The sequence below is a fragment of the Periophthalmus magnuspinnatus genome, chromosome 14 (genome assembly GCF_009829125.3).
Source record: "Periophthalmus magnuspinnatus isolate fPerMag1 chromosome 14, fPerMag1.2.pri, whole genome shotgun sequence".
In the NCBI taxonomy this organism is placed as follows: Eukaryota; Metazoa; Chordata; class Actinopteri; order Gobiiformes; family Gobiidae; genus Periophthalmus; species Periophthalmus magnuspinnatus.
In genome coordinates, this window is record NC_047139.1 from 21701943 (window position 1) to 21721840 (window position 19898).

The 19898-nt window shown below is 39.0% G+C and overlaps 1 protein-coding gene across 4 annotated transcripts; it reads left to right on the forward strand.

Annotated features, from left to right (window-relative positions):
- The first annotated feature begins 273 nt into the window (after positions 1 to 273).
- LOC117381285 (sodium/calcium exchanger 2-like) lies at positions 274 to 19785 on the forward strand. 4 transcript variants are annotated; one of them, XM_055226342.1, is made up of 13 exons: positions 274 to 522; positions 9058 to 9457; positions 10179 to 10316; positions 11173 to 11400; positions 12214 to 12480; positions 13075 to 13512; positions 13623 to 13984; positions 15376 to 15479; positions 16567 to 16584; positions 16892 to 17004; positions 17317 to 17416; positions 17487 to 17753; positions 17826 to 18425. In XM_055226342.1, the coding sequence occupies exons 2-13, from the start codon at positions 9101 to 9103 to the stop codon at positions 18200 to 18202; spliced, it is 2769 nt and encodes a 922-aa protein (XP_055082317.1). In that variant the 5' UTR covers positions 274 to 522; positions 9058 to 9100; the 3' UTR covers positions 18203 to 18425. The 4 variants fall into 4 exon arrangements, with proteins under 4 accessions (XP_055082317.1, XP_055082318.1, XP_055082319.1 ...); XM_055226343.1 differs by lacking the exon at positions 16567 to 16584 and having other exon boundaries at positions 17826 to 19785; XM_055226344.1 differs by lacking the exons at positions 274 to 522; positions 9058 to 9457; positions 10179 to 10316; ... (2 more) ...; positions 13075 to 13512; positions 13623 to 13984 and adding an exon at positions 14828 to 14969.
- Positions 19786 to 19898: the final 113 nt, after the last annotated feature.

The window sequence follows — 19898 nt, forward strand, 5'->3', positions numbered from 1 at the left end:
GTAGCCTAATTAGAAAGTGCTTCTTATTTTCAACCTTAAATGTGACATTGAAATAGGTGTCTTAGTTGAATGTTTAATAGGCCAATTATTAAGTCATGAATCGTGCTGCTTTCGCGTTTATCGGAAAAGAGTCCTTACCGGCTAATCATTTCTTTAGAACCTCTTTGCACTTTAAATATTTTATGGAAATTCAGGAAGTCATTTACTTGTTACTTCTCACCACTGCATCTATTATAATGCCAAGTCTAACTCAAGAGAAAAACATTAACAAATCGCGTTACTAATTAGCATATGTTATTTTGGCGAAGTTTGGGAGGGGTCAGTGAAACCGGCACGTCATCATCCCCGGTCTGGCGTGAGCTCAAGAGCATCAGTGCAGCCAGTGGACACGGCAATGTGAGGACAAGGGGGGGAAACTCTCCGCTCCTGAGTTCAGCGGCGTGGACATAGTTTCACACGAGTTGGCTCCTCAAGCTTCAGAGGCGATGACAGTCTGCGGTGGAGCTGTGCCATAAAACTAAGGTAAATTTTAAGCAGGTGGGTCTCAGCCAACGTGATACAATTGTTTGTGAGAGGCGCGCGTAAAGTTTGTTGTTTTGTTTTTTTTGTTAGTTTTTTGCAGACCGTTACATTCATCTCAGCTTTGCAACAAATAGCTAAACTCGGATGTATTAAAAAGTAAAAATATGATAGTATTCAGGCTGCTTGTGAAGTTTTGAATGAATTTGTCAGTTGCTAATGACCTCACTCTGCAAGCTGCGTGCAGAGTTGCGTAAAAAACGTAAAAAGAACCACATGTAGGATGACCTAAGAGCAAAGGCATTTGAATGATCACAATCTGTATCCAGTTATTCCCATATGAAAATAAAATGTTTGCAATTATGCACAACAGCAGCTGCTACCATTGCATGCTAGTTCATCCCCATCCCCTTTCATTTGGTTTATTTGTTTTACTATATCTACATTGGAACTTATAACTTCGAGTACTTCTGGATACTAACCAGGAACCCCAGATGTTTCCCTACAAAACCGCACAAAATAGATTGTTGTTCAATGGAATTTAATCTAACCACCTCCTAAGATGATTTGTAATGTGGGCATACAGGAGTTATTTGAATACATTTTTCCTATCAGCTGCTTTCAATTTAATTACTACTGCACATGAGTTTCATAGTTAGAATTTAACACCACTGCCATGACATGTAATTCAAACCTAAATATCTTCTAAATGTTCAGAAACCCTCAATATGGAACCAATATAAAATGTATTAATTATTTACAGATCCCTGGAATAATAAGTCTAAAGTGAAAGCTGTGGATCTATATGCCCCTGATGTCTTAAGTGTATTGATGTTTTATTTCCTCTTATGGCCTCTCTATTGATTTTATTGTGGAGAAGTTCTCTCATCTTTTTCTCCCTGACATTTTCTGATGAGGCATGAACTTCAGAGCTGACATTTAACTGGCATAAAAGTACCATTTATGTATCATTTATTCAGCACATTGGCCTTACTAAATTCAAAGTGCTGTTTCCTTCATCTCGACTGGCCATAAGGAGCTGAGTGTTGCTGTGTGGGCGATGAGTGTGCAAGTTGGTTCACTCAATTCGAATTTTTACACTTGTGAAAATTGTCTGTAAACATAAATACTAGCTTTTATTTTACAACTATTTAATCTTCTGATTTGTGATGTTTTGATATGCCACAAAAAACATTAAAGTATCGCAAATACACCTTTAAAGTGCCCATATTGTTATTTTCTGACTGTGTTTTTAAACTCCATGCACCTTCACTAGAGTCATTTGGATGATTTCAGGTATGGAATTGCCAAACTCTACTGAACAGAACGTAAAGGGAGCTGTTAACTTGAAAATTACCACTTCATGACATCACAAGGTAGAACTGAGCATTTTGAGCTTTGGGGATGTAGACAGACTAATAATGCAGGATTACTTAAACAACTGTGAATGAAACAAACTATAACTCCAGGTATATTTTTGAGGACGTAACAACATTATAACATGGCTTAAGGCTTACCAGAGTCAAATCTGTGTAATATAAGACCTTTAATGAAATAATAACTTTTTCAACCAGGTCTTGATCACAAAATTTGAATTTCTCTATCATTTAAAGTCCAATTTTAAGGTTTAGTTTCACTTTGCTGATTTGCCAGAAAACCATAACTTTGCTGTATTACATTACTTTACCTTGGTGACAGTAGCTCAGTTAGTGTTTGTCCCCTGATACAAAAGTAAGCGGTTTGAATCCTGCTCCTGGCATAAACATCAATGGTAGAGCGGTCCCACAGAATGAATTGAGTTCTTGTGTCCCATTGTCTGTGTAAACTGATGTGTGAGGGTGTGTGTTTGATTGCGTGTAAAGTTCTTTGAGTGCCTTGAAGATAGAAACTAAGAGACTTCCTTCAACCCAGAATGAATGAATGAATAATATTGTTCATTTAATCAGAATAATTATTCATTGTGAAATACAAGTAGTTAGTAATACAATACTGCTACCAATACAGTAGGGTTCTGGACATTTAGTCATTTAATTCAATGGATTCCCTTTGTATCAGGCAACATAATTTTTTATAGAGATTTATATGGGGCAGAAATTGGAAAATTGTGAGTGAGTGAGTTAGCTGAAGATTTTGTATTTATGTGTAAAAACACCTTAAACCCATGGTTCACAAGTTTAATCTAACTTTATAAGTACATTGTTTCCTAGTACTTTTTCTGTGAGTGCAGTTTGGGTCAGATACATAGAGATGTGTAATAGTTTTGAGAGATTTTTCCACACCCCTTTTTAGTCGACTAAGCAATTTCCAGTCATGTCTTTAGTCAGTTACAGCCCTTGCAATACAGACATTTTTGTGATCTGCTTCTTTACTCCTTTATAATTATTTAGCGCTAGACCTGTCACATAACAAATTTTGACATGCGTTATAGAGCTGAAGTAAATATAGAAGCTAAATGATAATATTAAAACCAAGCTCTAAAGCAGAATTATCCCCAATAAACTATTCTAAATGTACAATATTTTAAAAAGCTGAAATAAGTAGATGGCAGGATGCAACACTTGAGTAATTAGTTTATATCTATAATGAGTTGTTCTGCTCAAATCTTATCATATTGCAAATAAAATAGCCAAAAATATCCCACTACTGCTAAGAAGCAAAGTATCCACGATCAATATTGACCCCCAAAAAATATTGTTCCATCTATCATATATTGACAGGCCTACTTACTGGCCTAATCTTTATTCATTCAAAGAAATCGTAGTACACAAGTTTGAGGAATGTCTGGAAAAGCAATATACAAGATGAATGCATTATTATTGTTATTATATTATTATTATTATAAATCGAAGCTGTCTTCACTGCTACATTCTCCTCATGTCTCCTGAAATGCTAGCAGGCTGCACTTATGTGGCGCTCAGGTAAACCAATGCTTCCACATTGTATGCAGCCAGAGACATGTGCGCCATCACAGGTGCTATTGGACAAAGGGCCATACTACACCTCACGTTTCTCTCACGTTTCTCCCCCCAAGATCAATCTGTAAACCTGCACAGTCACCCGCACGGCCTCCTGAAACCTTTTCATCCCCAGAGCTACACAAGCCAAGACCTATAGAGCCTTCTCCTTTACCCTGACGGATCCAGATCACTTTCTCCTCTTTTGTCATTAATGTTGCACTGATTAAGTCCGCTTCATTTGAATAGAGACCGGGGCGATTACATGTATACTGAGTCAGACAAATTTTAAAGTGCACTTGTCACTGCGTTGGGGATATACATACATATAAATGTATATAGTTTTAGTACTGGAATCAGAAGTGCCCACTGAACACTCAGCTCTATTGTCATTATCAGTAAATATAAAAGTTGCTGCATTTTATAATTTTCTTTACCAATCTTAGACCAAGGGAAATAAATAAAACTATCTAGATGCACAATTTACAACAACATATATGTAAATTAGGTATATTGCGATTATATGAGCTTTTAAGCATTTTAACCATTAGCTTACACAGAACTTAATTTTGATTGATAAGTCCATATTGTCCTGCATTTGGGGTACCTATCCCTGCTCACAGGTCTGTATTTACTTGCAATTGTTTAAAAATCGTAGATTATGAGTCATCATCAAAAATGCTGTGTAGCCAAAAAGAAAAGTGACCAGCAACAAAAGTCAATAGACCCAAAAGCCAATAGACCCATTTCTACTAATGTAATGAAAATGACACAAAAAAGAATGATCTACGTATATGACTAAATATCAGTAAAAAGCTTAATATGTCTTTAAAATTACTATATTGTGTTATTCATTAATCTTCTGCTTGTGTCTTTTGCCTGACTATCTTTAGACTTTGGGTCTTAAGTGGGCACAGGGTGGACAGTAATATACACATATACAGAGACCATAAGATTTACTGATCACATAGAGTTAACTTAGCATAGAGACGTCCAGTATATTATTACTATTCCTTAAATTTATTTAAACAGTTTCTACATTATATTTGCGATAGATTGTTGAGTCGTAGTATGTGAGTTGTGCGTAGCATAGTATTGAGCCGTCTCCTGTGTGGCTGTGGAAGCCTGAGCCTGTTTTGTTTTCATTGACTGCCCGAGTCTATTGTGTGTCCGGCCCGCTGGCTGCCGCTGCACATTAGGTGAACATTTTCTGTTTAAACTGGAGAGAATAAACAGCAGCACTCAGTCGGAAATATGGTTAGTGTTTTGTGGACTTTCCATTGGACGTTCCTGTTACTCTTTAGGCTGCTTCACTGTTCTGTTTGGAGGGAAATTGTTAACTCTGACCTGGCAATTATTAGTCTTTTTTTTCTTCCAAGCATTTTGTCACTATTTCCAATTGATCTCCAGTGCATCTACTTATCTTTCCATATTTCATATTTTGTCTTTTATTGGTGTTTTTTGGCCTATCCTGAATGTTGCATAATTGCTGTCACCGTCTGGGTCCCGGCTAAAGCTGAGAATGCTGCTCCTTCTAAGATGACAGGGCTGCCCAGTGGGCAGAGTGTCTGTGGTAATGGAAAACCGAGGATCTGTCTGCTGTTGTCAGAGTGTCTAACCTCATCATGGTCACCTCCAGACCCCTGCAGCCTGACTCTGCATGTGCATGTCTTTACAGTAGTGCTGTTTAACATCAGAACGGAGCAAAGGAAAGTTGTAACGCAATATTCAGTAGTATTAAACACATTGTGCAAAGAGAGCCACAGATGTCGAATGGATAGTGTGCCTCAGAGTCAACCTGGTAAGAGGAGGCCTGACCTCTGTATCCACCCTGCGACCTTGACAGGGCCACTGAAGTCCTGATATCATGCGGTCTTTAATACCACTGTGAGGCTCATCAGAGTGCTGATGCGGCCATAGTCTGGACCTAAGCTTGTTGTATGTTCTGTGGTGAACTTTAGCCAGCTAAATGTGTTGGTATTAAATCTTGCAGGTCTAATACGACAGTTCTGTTTTGGTTTAACACGTGGCACATAGCACATGAAATGTGCAGTGTGATTCCCTGTCCAGTGCAGGATAAACAGCTTATATTCAGAGACAGAGTTTGAAAGCAGATCACTTGAGGAGCTGAACTGTATGGCAGTGCGCCCGCCATGCTGTAAGCTAAGCCTGTGTTTAGCCAAGCTTGCACTGCTGCTGTTCAGATTGATGCTAATGTTGACCTGGTGGACACAGAGCAAGCAGAGACTGTATGAGACTAGGGTTTGCTTTCACCTTCTATATCTCCTACTAGACCAGCCAAAAAACAATTATCAAGTGCAGGGGACTGATTGAGTGACTGACGTCAGGAGACGTACCATGTTTCATTCTTTATATATATATATATATATATATATATATATATATATAAAAAAATGCCACTCATTCATCAAGATGTTATAGATCAAAATGAAAATATGTTCAAGTCTGTACTCCTGTTAGCTGATTACCTATGAAGCTCTATTGATGAAATTATCCAAGACTGCGGTCTCTATGATCTGTTGGTACTTTTGAATATATATCTAGTTTAGTTGACATGTTTAGCACTGCTGTACAGTACACAATAACACAGTCATGTCGCTGTTTTAACCTGATTTACTGAAACACTGTTGACAGCTTTGTTGACCCAAAATATTGTGCAGCTCCTTATAAACAATGCTCACAGCACTGTATTATGCTTTTGTTTTGAGTCATGCATAATGCATAAGTCAAATTAGACTGCAGTGATAGTGATCTAAAACGTGAATTGATCTGCATTTCTGTGAGTAAAAGCTGCCTTTAGTTTAGTGATAGTTTTATTGACTTGGCCTCATCAAATGTTTTGTTTGTAAAACTATTACAGCTTCAGAATTTTACAGTGAATTGCATAAAAGGTGTAGTACACATTAGTGGTTTGACCCATTGCCTATCTCTCTGTGCATCTGTCTGCCATGGCCACTGGGATTAGTTTACACTCTGATTCAGCTTCACTGACAAGTGCACATGTGCCAACGCCAGTGTTACTTATTAAAAGGATGTATCTTCTTGCTTTCTTTACCTGTTACAAACAGAAAGATGGGACTTTGACTTCCTGAACGTGGATGGAAGTGGTTATTAATTGGTTCTACTACCAACTGAAATCAAGAGTGTGATGTACTGGGCCTTTATTACACAAAGGTGCTTCTGCTGGCTGTGGACTCCACTCCACTTCACAGTGTTTAATTTAACTGTGTGGGCATTCAGTTTCATTACTGATTACATTAATAAGTTGATTGCATGCACTTCTGACATTGTTTATATTATGATCACAAGTAATGTCAGTCTACTCACAAACAACATGTTTTCGCACAGGACTTTGTCCTTTAAGTACACTCTACAGCTTCTCAGATGACCTCTGCACAGAACACTGGTCTTAATGGGGGACAGTGTTTTTCAGATTAAGAGCAACTCAAGCTCTTATTGGCTGCCTGTGAAACTGATACTTAACTCGAATGCGCAATTAAACCATTAACAGGTAGGTTCACATACAGGAAAGGTGATATTGGTTGATCTAAAGCAGGTTTATGTTGAAGCTTGTAATGGGTTCTGTCAGTCATGGCCTGCTGATAATTAAACATGGCTTCACTTTTGGATCCACTGTGGAAATAATTTATCACAAAAATAGGTGTGGTTCCTAAGTGCTTGTTTCAAAAGGGTCTATTTAACTACCTCTGAGAAATGATAGTTGTATAAATGAAATAATGCAAATGTATTGTTTTATAACAGACTAGAGCACCCCTTATCCCTCCAACAGGGTACAAGCAGGAAACACTAAACTGTTAAAGGTGTTAACTCCCTTTTTTGCTGGCACTCCTATCAGGGTAAGCCTATCCCAGGCAATCACTTATCTGTGGTGCTGACAGATCGTGGCTGTGTCACAGACAGTAATGGGAGAAGAGCTGTCAGCCAGCTCACTGTTCATGTGCGCTAAGTGGCAATAGAGACCACAGCCCCATCAACACCTAAGCCCCTCCCACCTGTAAGCCCGCACACCGAAAAGCTCAGCATTGAGATGTTCATGTAACAGTGTGTGGAGTGTGAAATGTAATGCATTTTATAAGCTTATGAGCAATGTTTTTTTATTAAGGGACTGGCTTTAAAATGATGTCCTCCTCTTAGTTTATCCTATATTGTTATTCTTCTAAGTGGCCAGTACACTGTCAGATCATAGGTAATGATGCATAGAGTTAGGAGGAAATATCCAGTTATGTTTAGGTGAATACATGAATGAATAATACAATTTTTCCACTGCAGACTTTTGATTTGCAAATATGCTGTTGTCCTCTCGGGGATTACTCTTCATGTTGACATAGATCTCATTGATTTTCCATTGATTTTATGCTAACATTTTGTTTAATGTGGAAAGCATCTTCTATAGACATTTTGTGATATTCTTTTCATTTCATTCATTCATTGTCACATATGATGCTCAGTGAACAATGCATCCCTTGCAACATCATGTTATTGTATTGTCTCTTTACTGAGGACAGGTAAGTTATTTTTGGTGCTGCCATCCTCTTTGAGCAGCCTGGTGTAACATGGCCCTCTGTCTGAGGCCGTGGTAACCATAGCAGACCTTGGAAAGTGAAATACGACACTGTGGACCTCTGGGCTGTGTTTCTGAATCACAACTCCATAATGAGCTGGCAGAGCTCAGGCACCATCAAAGATGCAGCACCGAGTATCTGTTTCAGTCCACAATGTACAACAGTGGAGTGTCACCTGTACAGAGGAGTGGAGGTGATGGGCTCTGAGAGAGAGAGGACCCAGAGCTTTCATTGAACCGCAGTGCACTGGTGCATGAGTCACAGCCCACCCGCACACCGGGCCCCAACAACAACAACAACAACAACAAACAACAACTCCATATGCCTATATCTATGCTCTATTGATTCCAACTACTTGCATGCATCTGTTGTAATGGACGAGTCCTCAAGCTTAAGCCCTGATTTCAGGAAGCAGATAATAAATGATGGCGGGCTAACAGCTCATGGCCTTTTGTTTCATAAGAGACTGAGCATTTAACTATGAATCACACTCTATTGACTCTATTTTTTATTTTTTTTATTGCAATGGAACTCTACAGTCCCTATGATAATAATGACAATAATAATAATGTTAGTATCCAGTTGAGATGAGAAAAACCTCTGGCTTTGTATCTATGTGGAGTTTGCAGATTAATTAACCAGAAGCCCCAAAATTAGACGAGACACAAGATATGGAGTTATGGAGTTAAAATTATTAACTAAGATTCAGGAGCAGGATCATGCGTCTTCACTTTTGCTCCTCTTCAGTGAACCACAGCTCACCTCAACCACACCTGTAATTACCAAGAAGCCCTATTTATACAAGTCATCTTTCAGCCTGAAGACCTCACCATCTACAGAGAGGGGGGTCCTAAATCGGCTGGGCTTAACCGCCTGAGACAGAGCGTGAATGGGTTCACGGGAATAAGAGTTTGACAACAGCATCAAGAGATATGAAGCTATGGAGCTTAATATTGTGCCTCCTTTTGTGTTTTTTTCAGGAATCTTTCCCTAGTGGCTGACCCTTCACACTGCCTGATCACCATGAGATTCTTCACTCCTCCCAAGTCTGCTCTCATCATCGTCCTCTGCCTCCTCTGCCTTTTCTTCCTCCTCCCTGTCCCCTGCAGCTCCATGAAGCCGCAGGTTGTGGAGAGAGCCTCCGGTCCCCCACTACCCCAGCCTTTGGGAAACTCTTCGGGCTCAGGGAAGCGAACGTGTACTGGCAAAGTGGTGTGTAAACCAGGCATCCTGCTCCCTGTTTGGCTGCCACTTAACCCTCCAGTGGGGGAGCAGGCAGGGAGGGCTATAGTTTACTTCCTCAGTCTCATGTACATCTTCCTGGGTGTATCCATTATTGCCGACCGCTTCATGGCTTCAATAGAAGTCATCACCTCTCAGGTATACAGTTCACTTTATTTAACCTTTTGCTTTATTTGATTTTAATTTAAAGCTACTCTGTGTAACTTTTCTGGTTGGGGGTCCATCATCTGTTTGTGTCCATTTCTTAATAATAATAACAATAATAACAATAATAATAATAATACATAACACTTGTATAGCGCTTTTCATTACACTCAAAGACACTTCACACAGTTCAAGACAAAGCACAAATGAAAGGAACAGATAAAGGAGGAGATGCCGTTATTTAAAGGCAGTTTTGAACAGGTGAATTTTCAGGGATTTTTTGAAGATGGTGAGCGTGTATAAGTGTCTTTCTAACACCCAAGGCCACTTTACAAAGCATAAAGCGCAATAAAAACAACATTAATACAATTATGAAACATTAAAAAGGGTAGAGTATCTAACTGGGTGGCATTTCTCTGACATGGCATTAAACATGCCTGTAACTGAATGTGAAATACATGACTTTATTGGACTCCAAATACATGACTTTATTGGACTCCACTTACCTACGGTAAGTGGAGTCACCTCTCCACAGATCTGACCTGTAACTTTGCCACAAGATTATCTTCAAGAAATCCTGTGCCATACTCTGGAATATTCCAGGAAAAACAATAGCTTCTCCATGAAACAAGCAGTTGGTGTAACCTCCATCAGAAAAGTTACATAGTGCACCTTTAAAAATCCTCATATACTCTACGTAACAAATATTTGATAGGAAAAGGAGGTGACTATTACAAAACCGAATGGGGAAACTACAGTCACTACAGTGCGCATTTGGAACGAGACTGTGTCCAACCTCACGCTGATGGCTCTGGGCTCCTCTGCACCAGAGATCCTGCTGTCTGTTATTGAGGTACAAATTGTGCTTAATGAGTTATTTGGTAACACTTTATAATACACCTAAATTAGCCTTGATAAAGCATGAAGTCTCAAATCATAATTAACAAAGGACTAAGAATGATTTAGGCTTAGTAACTACTTGACACCTTAACCCTGAGCATCCACATTTCAAATAGCAAGTGAGCATGGGCGTGCTTCGGGCTCCATCACATCCTGTTCACTTTGAATGGAAAAACTGTGGCCCCTCTCTGTAACTGCAGCTGTCAGGCTTGTCATTTGGTCTTAACTCACTCTACATGATCCTGGGATTTTTATTTTGCTATTGTGTCCGTAAATGAGACTATAAACATTATTAAGAGACAGAGGTCACTCCCGCTAGCGTTGCTTAGTGCCTGCTCCCTGCTAAACCAGTGGTGCAGGGGGACGGAAAGTTACTTTTAACAGCCTCACTGCGGATTGGCTCTTTCGTTGCTATGATACTTGTGGTCGGAATTCCAAATATGGAACTCGGCTCCAGATTTTCCCCAATAACCACTAGCCTCAGTGAACCCAGTGGGTGACTTCACACTGGGTGATTTCACACCTTAGTCCACTTCTTTGTTCGGTGGTTAGAGTTAGGAGCATAGACTTAATTTAAAGTACTTACTAACTAAGCCTTATCTGTTTTAATTTCAGTTGTAGTGCTCATTCCTTAAGACCCTATTGTTAAGGGTGGGGAGGAAATTTTAACACAAAATAAAAAATGACTAGGCCTAAATCATTATTAATCAATATTCACGCTCTATTAAGACTGTAAATATTGTAGTTATTATGAAGTGTTGCCAGTTATTTTAAGGTTTACAAAGTTAATGTTGCTTTCTTGTTTATAGGTGTGTGGGCACAACTTTGATGCAGGAGAGCTTGGGCCTGGCACCATAGTGGGAAGTGCAGCCTTCAATATGTTTGTGATAATTGGCATTTGCGTGTGGGTAATCCCAGTTGGAGAGTCTCGCAAAATTAAGCACCTGCGTGTGTTTTTTATCACGTCTTTCTGGAGTATCTTTGCCTATATTTGGCTTTACCTCATTCTGGCTGTCATCTCACCGGGGATTGTAGAGGTATGTGTTTATATGGCAGTTACAAAGTTTATATATGAATATTTAAAGTGTATGACAGGTTTTCATGTTTTTCTAATGATTACTTTGGTGAGATAGTACCTGTTGTAAATATTTATCATAGTTGTATAAGTTAAGTGACAGTTTGTGGAAAAAAGTTGAAAAGAAAAGTATTAAAATACAGGAAGTAGCACAGCGTTTTAAAATGGAATACTCCCACCTATGTTATTAATATGGAAAATTCCATCCAAAATACAGGAACATATTTTTCTGACAGATTATTTATTTCATGTTTTAATATATTTGGGGATGACAATGGCTCAGTTGGTAGTGTTTGTCCACTGACCCAAAGGTTGGTGGCATAATTCCAGCTCCCACAGATGAATGCTGCTGTTGTGTGCTTGGGGATGACACTTAACCGACCTCTCTGTATACTGGTGTATAAATATGTGACCATTTGACATTAATAAAAATAAATTGAAACCCCTCTATTTTGTTTCATAGTCTAATCATAACTATTGTGTAATTTTGACAAGTTTTGGCCCTTCTTACATTATGGTTGCTAGGTGACAGTTATGGAATTACCTCAATGTATGTCACATGTGCTGCCCGTGTCTAACCAGAAAGTGTAACAATAAACTGTGCCAAAATGAAATAAATAAAAAACTAGACAAAACCAGGCAAGATTTTTAGTAAAACCTAAATGTAATATAATAATATAATTAACCTTGTTTTAGAGAAAGTGAGTGAAAGTAGTTTAAACTGTCATATTCACTTTAAACTGTAATCCGCTAATGATTGTCTTGTATTATGCAGGTCTGGGAGGCCATAGTGACGCTGTGTTACTTCCCTGTGTGTGTGATCTTGGCTTGGATTGCTGACCGTAGACTTCTTTTTTATAAATACATGCACAAACGTTACCGAGCCGACAAGAGACATGGTATTGTCGTGGAAATGGAGGGCGACTTGGCTCCCAAGAGTGTTGATGTGATCATGGATGGAAAGTACTCTGACCCGGGAAACTCCTCCAGTGTGACGGTCTCTGTGCAGACAGGAAATGAATTAGATCAGAATAAAGATGAGGTAAATAGATGACTTTGAAAACCACATTTTATATTTGATCTGCTGTTCTGGTCAGCATCTTTCATAGATTTTAGTTTTGAGACGGTATTATGAAGACCGATTAGATTCAACACATTTATTTTCCTGTAAACTTATGTCTTGACTCCTAAAAACTCCCCCACACAGCCCATAAATGTTGCTTTTGAAGTTTTATATTGAAATGAATGGAAATATTAGACTTGAATGTGTCTCAGGAGGAATCTGAGTGGAAAAAGTCTAGACAGCTACTATCTTAATAGTCTTTAGACAGAGTTGTAGAATATTGTATGAGGATACTAAGATAAGATAAGATAAGATAAGATATGCCTTTATTAGTCCCACAGTGGGGAAATTCCAGTATTGCACCACACAGTTAAAGAAGGAAAATTGTACATGCAATAAAACAAGATAATAGATAAATTGCTTAAAATAATTTAAAAAATAAACAAAAAATAGACTCTAATATAACATCTCCATAAAGTGACTTGAGTATTGCACATAATAATGAAAGACTTACAAGATGCTACCATACAATGTTTAAAATACAGCCTACTTTTGGTTCTTGATTTTTGGCAGGTAGTCCGAATCCTGAAGGACTTGAAGGAAAAACACCCAGACAAAGACATAGACCAGTTAATTGAAATGGCCAACTACTCGACCCTGGTTCATCAGAAGAAGAGCCGTGCTTTCTATCGTGTCCAGGCCACACGCATGATGATCGGGGCTGGGAACATTCTGAGGAAACATGCAGCAGACCACGCGCGGCGCAGTGCTGCCGCTCCAGAGGCCGACCTGGCCACATGCTCACACATCTGCTTTGAGAGCGCCCAATACCAGTGCACAGAAAACTGTGGACAGCTGAGCCTCTGGGTGGTCCTGGAAGGGGGCACCGGACAGAACACCTTCCTCGTCGATTATTGTACTGAAAATGGCTCTGCAAATGCTGGAGCCGACTACGAGTTTACTGAAGGCACCCTCATATTTAAACCGGGTGAAAATCGAAAGGAGATCAAGGTGAGAGAGGGTGTCTTATTGTGAAAATATAATGTATGCTATTCTAATTTTCCTTGACAGTGTTCAAATCAAACTCAATCAATCAAATATACTTGTCTTTGTACCTACAGGTGGGAATACTAGATGATGACATCTTTGAGGAGGACGAGCACTTCTTTGTGCGTCTGCAGAACCTGCGCTTGGACGACGGGGGCTCAGAGGGTTTAGGATCTCCTCCAAAGGGTCGCCTGGCGGAGCCTCATGTGGCGACAATCACCATCTTAGATGATGACCATGCTGGTATCTTCAGCTTTGGCCAGCAGGTGCTGCGGGTCAGCGAGAGCACAGGGATCCTCACAGTGACTGTAGCCAGAAACTCAGGCTCTCGAGGGACCGTGTGTGTGCCTTTCCACACCGAAGACGGCAGTGCTAAGTCCGGAGTGGATTACGAGGAGACCAAAGGAGAGCTGGAGTTCCCCAATGAACAGACCACGTGAGTTCTGTCAGATTTGATTGTTGTACAGTGGTCCCTCGCTACAATGCGGTTCACCTTTCATGGTCTCGCTGTTTCTCTGATTTTTTTTGTACAATTTTGCATGCTTTTTTACAGTGTATGAATGCGCATTGTGTTCTGCGTCCTGATTGCCTGATTGGCTAAGGGACTGTAGACCATTGTTAATCAATCTCCTCCGTGCCGTGTCTCCTATACAGTACAGAATGCGTTCAGCCAAATTTACATAAATGTTCAATCAACACTACAGCGAAGTAGCCCCGGGAAGAAGAGGCCCTGTGAGATACGCATGACTCACTTCTAATTAATTCAACAAGAGAGAAATGTGAGAAAATGTTAATGCCTGTCTCAGAAAAGTTTATAAAGTGTGTGGTGAGGGGTTTTACAGCCTTAAAGCATATTTAATAATTTGCGGATTTCGCCTATAGCGGGTTATTTTTAGAATGTAACCCCCTCAATAAACGAGGGACCACTGTAATTGAAATTGTATTATTTGAAATTACTAAAAAAGAAATGCAATTATGATTATTGCCCAGTCTAAATGATTACATAGTAGTATAATCAAGATTTTTAAAATTAACTTTTAGGTGCATTCAATGTGCACGTACATGTTGCTTTTCTACTTGTAGAGTATGTTTACTCTAGAGTCTATATTTCTGTGAGATATGTCCTTTTCTTTCATCAATTTGTTCTCTTCATTTTAGGCATGCTGATGCCCCACCTTTTCTCTAAACAAATCTTCTTTTAAATAACTGTTATTATGTTTTCCCTAATCAAACGGCCCTATAGGGAGTGTATCATGGGACAGTTCTGGCCTCGCTTGAATATATGAGTGCTTTTTGTCAGCAGGTGAATTAGCTGCTGACTTGACTCTAAGATAATCCCCCTTTGTGGTCAGGTGTGGGAACCACTGGCCCACATGGATGCTGCCAGCTCCTTTTACCATTAAACTTTCAGCTCATATAAGGTGTGTGTGCACATGGACTAATTGTGCACTTAAGGAAATGCCCAGTTATGTAACAGGCCAGACCTTATGTGTTTTTATGTTGCTGTCTAGATGATAAAAATAGTCGTGTAGCTCCTCAATTGGTTTAATACAAAAAGTGTTATTTGTGATTTATTTATATGATTTTTATTGAAAATGGCTTTAAGTGAGTAGTATAAAATAAGTAGTATGCCCAAACAGCATTCACAAAAGTACTTAAACTGTCCAAATGTTTAAACTAAACATGCTGATTAGAAGAGGTGCCGTATGTCTAGCACTGAATTATTTAAATCTCGTTAATTGTTTAGGTCCCTGTTGTGATTGTTGTTTACGGTGTAATACAAATATGTGTGTAAATGCATATATCTTTTTTCATGTATATCTACAGTCAGACACTTCAGGTGCACATAATAAATGTGTCCGAGTACGAGAAGCAGGAAAACTTTTTCATTGTGCTGGAGGAACCAAAATGGCTGAAACGTGGTATTTCGGGTGAGTTAATGTTTTAGATTATAGAGATTGTAGAGACACCCCCCCCCCCCCCCCCACACACACACACACACACACTATATATATATATATTATATATATAGTGTGTGTGTGTATAAAATATATATGTGTATGTATGTAGTGTATATGTATTGTGCATCATATGTATATGTGTCATAGCATGTTAAGTAATGAGGGTGTCTCATTTACACCCGCACAGTACAGTACTGCACACAGCATGTACAGTAGGAGGCTTAAGATCAAGTATCAAAACAATAACTCCAGTAACACAGGAACACATGAGCCCCAAGTGTAACACAAGATTTGACTCCTCCCTTTGCTGACCCTGTCACTTTATTGCTTTGCCATCATCCTGTCCATGCCATTTTTATTAGATTTTAATTTGTAGTATAATATGTATATTGATAAGCATAGAATAGTACCTACGTGTTTTTACTGTAGAAATGTTGAGCTTTTAATTGCAAATAAACAAAACGGGATTTTTATTTTATTTTATTAATTGTAAATAGTTAAATTTTTAATTAAATGTTGTGCTAGTGGTATTTATGAAATGTCTGTGTAATCCCTCAGTCGTCCAGGTCTGATCTATAGCAAAAGATGACGTTTAAATCTGTCAACGGGACAAATCATTGTAGGAGTGAAGACATTTCGCTGCTCATCTAAGCTTGGACGAAACGTTTTCACTCCAGCGATTTGTCCATTTGACAGATTTAAACTTCGTCTTTTCCTATTTATAAAATATCATTCTGAGGTGTGCATATGCCAAAACATAGCATGTGCTCAAATGAGCGGTTTTATCATTAAGGCAGAGGAGCCACTGAAACCATTTAAGATGTAAATTTGAAATTAATCTTCATGCTTATGCAAATGTTCTTGAGTGGTGCACAAAGAGCATTATCGGTTCTTTTGTCACAAAAAATATAAGACAAAGTAGTAAGATACTAAATGTGTGTTGTAGTTTTCATGATAACTTTCTTTAACTTAATACTTGTACTTATTCCCCCTGTACAGGGTCACTTTTACTTAATGTAAAATCGAACTGTAAACTGCATTTTGTACTTGTTCACAGCCTTGCTGCTGAACCAGGGTAAGAACGTGTGATTTTAACACACTGCTGGCAGTTGCACAAATTTCTTTCACTAAAACACTTTGTTCGTTATTTGAACCAAAAAATGTTTTCTTTGGTTTGACTATTTTAGTGTTTCTTTTATTTTCTCTCTGTTTTGTCCTTTTGGTTTTGGGTGTATAACATGAAAAATTGCATCGCTATGTGAGCATGTTGTCTTGCTGATAACAGTACCATTGCTTGTTACATTGCTTGTTGCCTCCACATTACCTCACCTTACCTTACTCCAGTTGAAAGGATTTATATATTTCAAATTGTCCACTGACAGGTAACCCAACCCCTGAAGAGGAAGAGGCCAGGAGGATTTCTGAAATGGGCAAACCCATTTTAGGAGAGCACAGCAGGCTTGAAATTATTATTGAGGAGTCTTGTGAGTTTAAGGTATGTATGGTCCTCATTATTAACATGTAATAATGATTTATGGGTATAAATATGTAAAGTGTTTGCATCTAAAATATGTGTTTGTTTGGTTCATAATCATTTTGCATCAGACTCCAAACGGAGTAATAGATCAGGTACAGTGCTTGGAATGCTGTGCATGCATATCAAGTCTGCTGCTACTTCTGTCTTACTTCTACTGCTTTCAGAGAACCCCATTTGACATGAATGATGGATAGATCTGTATTGCTATAATACATATAATGTTCTAAACTACTGTAGAATACTTTTACATGCAGCTTTCTGTTTTGACAGAGCACTGTGGACAAGCTTATAAAAGACGCTAATCTAGCAGATGTGCTTGGGACACATTCGTGGAGAGAGCAGTTCATTGAAGCAGTAACTGTCAGTGCAGGTTGGTATGATGTAATCTTATTCCTCTTTTTTCATTCAAAAATAAACAAACTCGTGTTTCACTTTAATAGGTGATGAAGAGGAAGGAGAGGAGCAGCGAGTGCCGTCCTGCTTTGATTATTTCATGCATATTTTGTGCCTTTTTTGGAAGATTCTGTTTGCTTTTGTTCCTCCGACTGAATACTGGAATGGCTGGGCGTGCTTCATCGTGTCCATCAGTGTCATTGGCTTACTAACTGCCATTATCGGGGACTTGGCCTCGCATTTTGGGTGCACCGTGGGCCTGAGGGACACTGTCACTGCTGTGGTGTTTGTCGCTTTGGGGACCTCACTTCCTGGTGAGTTTCTGCTGTTTGGAATGAACAAACATTTACAAGATAGCACAGCAATAAACTGGTGTTTTCTCCTAGATACATTTGCCAGTAAAGTGGCTGCCACTCAAGACCAGTATGCGGACGCTTCGGTGGGGAACGTGACGGGAAGTAATGCAGTTAATGTGTTCTTGGGAATCGGAGTTGCCTGGTCTATAGCAGCTGTGTACTGGCAAATCAAAGGGAAGGCCTTCCATGTGGATCCTGGCTCCCTCGCCTTTTCTGTCACATTATTCACCATTTTTGCATTCTTCAGTATGGGAGTGTTGATGTTACGCCGAAGGCCATCCATAGGTGGTGAACTTGGAGGACCTAAGATTCCCAGGATTCTCACATCACTACTTTTGTTTGGATTGTGGTTCTTGTATGTTCTCTTCTCCAGCTTGGAGGCCTACTGCCATATTCAAGGCTTCTGAGGAAACTGCCGACACTGATAAACACGTGCAGGACATTAATGTAACCTGCCTAAACAGTCGGTGGAGAAGAAATGTAATACTTCAAATGCTGCCATGGTTTTCTTAAAGAGACATGCATGTCTGCACTGCAGGCGGGCTTAGCTGGAGAATGTAATGTTTTTATACAGTCTGTCCAGGTCATCTCCTGAATGCTGTTTGTCACAGGTAACAGTATGGCAGGTAACATTATAAAGGTGAATACAGGTGCTAGTCAGTCAGTACCAAAACACTATAATGACTTTGTTCTCTCACTGGTTGACTTTAAAAAGTCAAATGCTGTATGTATGATTATTACACACACACACAGTACAGCAGTTGTTTTCATCATATTTTATAGACAATTATTAATTGTATGAATAATAATACACAATACACAATCCCTGCTTGTCTAGTGTACTGTTTATATCTGCTCAGTATTCATTTGAATCCCTTTGCCTCAGTGGAGTGTCTTTGGTCTTATGGAAGCCCATGTCACTGTAACTCATTGTCTCATCTGAGTGTCTGCTGCCTCTCCACATCCTTTGGACCCCGCTAGAACCTCAGCTGGAGTCAGGTCTGGAGAGTGTGGTTGTGAGTCTGCCACTTTAAACAATAGCCATAATCCATCCATCAGTAGCCATTTATGTTCACAGGTTTTGCTGAATGATCAAATTTATTCTGGTACTGACTTTGTTTTCAGAAAAGCCTGACATAGTTTTGAATATACTTCTTGAATGATCTGATTCGAGTGCTGTCAAAGTTCTGATCTGAGCTGTTGAGTAACATCATGACTCAATGGAAGACTTGCCTGAAAGCAGCAAAATCCTGGGTGTGATTTCTGAACGGGACCTTTCAGTGTGAAGTGTGTGCACAGTATGTGCTCCTGTGTCTGTCTAGGTTTCCTGTGAGTTTCCTTTTCAGCTGAGGGCATGCTCATACTAGAACTAAATCTGGAATTAAACCAGACCTAACCAGAACTAGACCAGGAGTAAAACAGGACCAAACCAAGCCGACACCAGGATTAAACTGAGCTCAAACCAGGACTAAACACACTAAGAATTTGAATGAACGATATTTGTTTTTCACTTTGAATACTGACAGCAATTGAACAATTCCACATTAATCTATTTTAAGCCTGTGTATATGGAAGGCTGCAATGAACAATGAATGACGTATTAAGACAAACTTACCTCTCATTTATTACTTGGACACTCATTTTTAAAGATTGCAGAGTTGCACTTCCTGTAGCCCTCTTGTAATGAAGACACGTTTAGAATTGCCATTGCTCTAGTGTCCTCTGTTTTGGACAGTGCTTCACAACTATATCATACTATAATCATTTGTCTAAGGAGAGGATTCATAAAAAATATCTCTTTAAGTAATCGACTAAGATTACTGCACCACAGTGTTATCCGCACACCCCATAAATCATTTACCATATTGTGTATGGAAATATTTTAATGATTCTTTCCAGAAAACATGCAGTGTGAAAAGACAAAGCTCAAAGTCTTGTTTATCAATGGTGTACTGTCTTTGTAAAAGAATGCACTGTATATTGTGGCAAGTATATAGATTTATTATATTCAATTGTAAAGTATCAATACAGTCAAATGTGAACTTACTGTGTCTTCTTTTGCACTTATGTATTTATAGCAAAACAGTTTTATGTATTATGAGT

Bases quoted from the DNA above. Each gene is read 5' to 3' on its own strand.
- LOC117381285 (XM_055226342.1), top strand. From the start codon at position 9,101: ATGAGATTCTTCACTCCTCCCAAGTCTGCTCTCATCATCGTCCTCTGC. The intron at 13,985-15,375 runs GTGAGTTCTGTC...GTATATCTACAG, and splicing joins TTCCCCAATGAACAGACCAC to TCAGACACTTCAGGTGCACA. The intron at 17,417-17,486 runs GTTGGTATGATG...TCACTTTAATAG, and splicing joins AGCAGTAACTGTCAGTGCAG to GTGATGAAGAGGAAGGAGAG.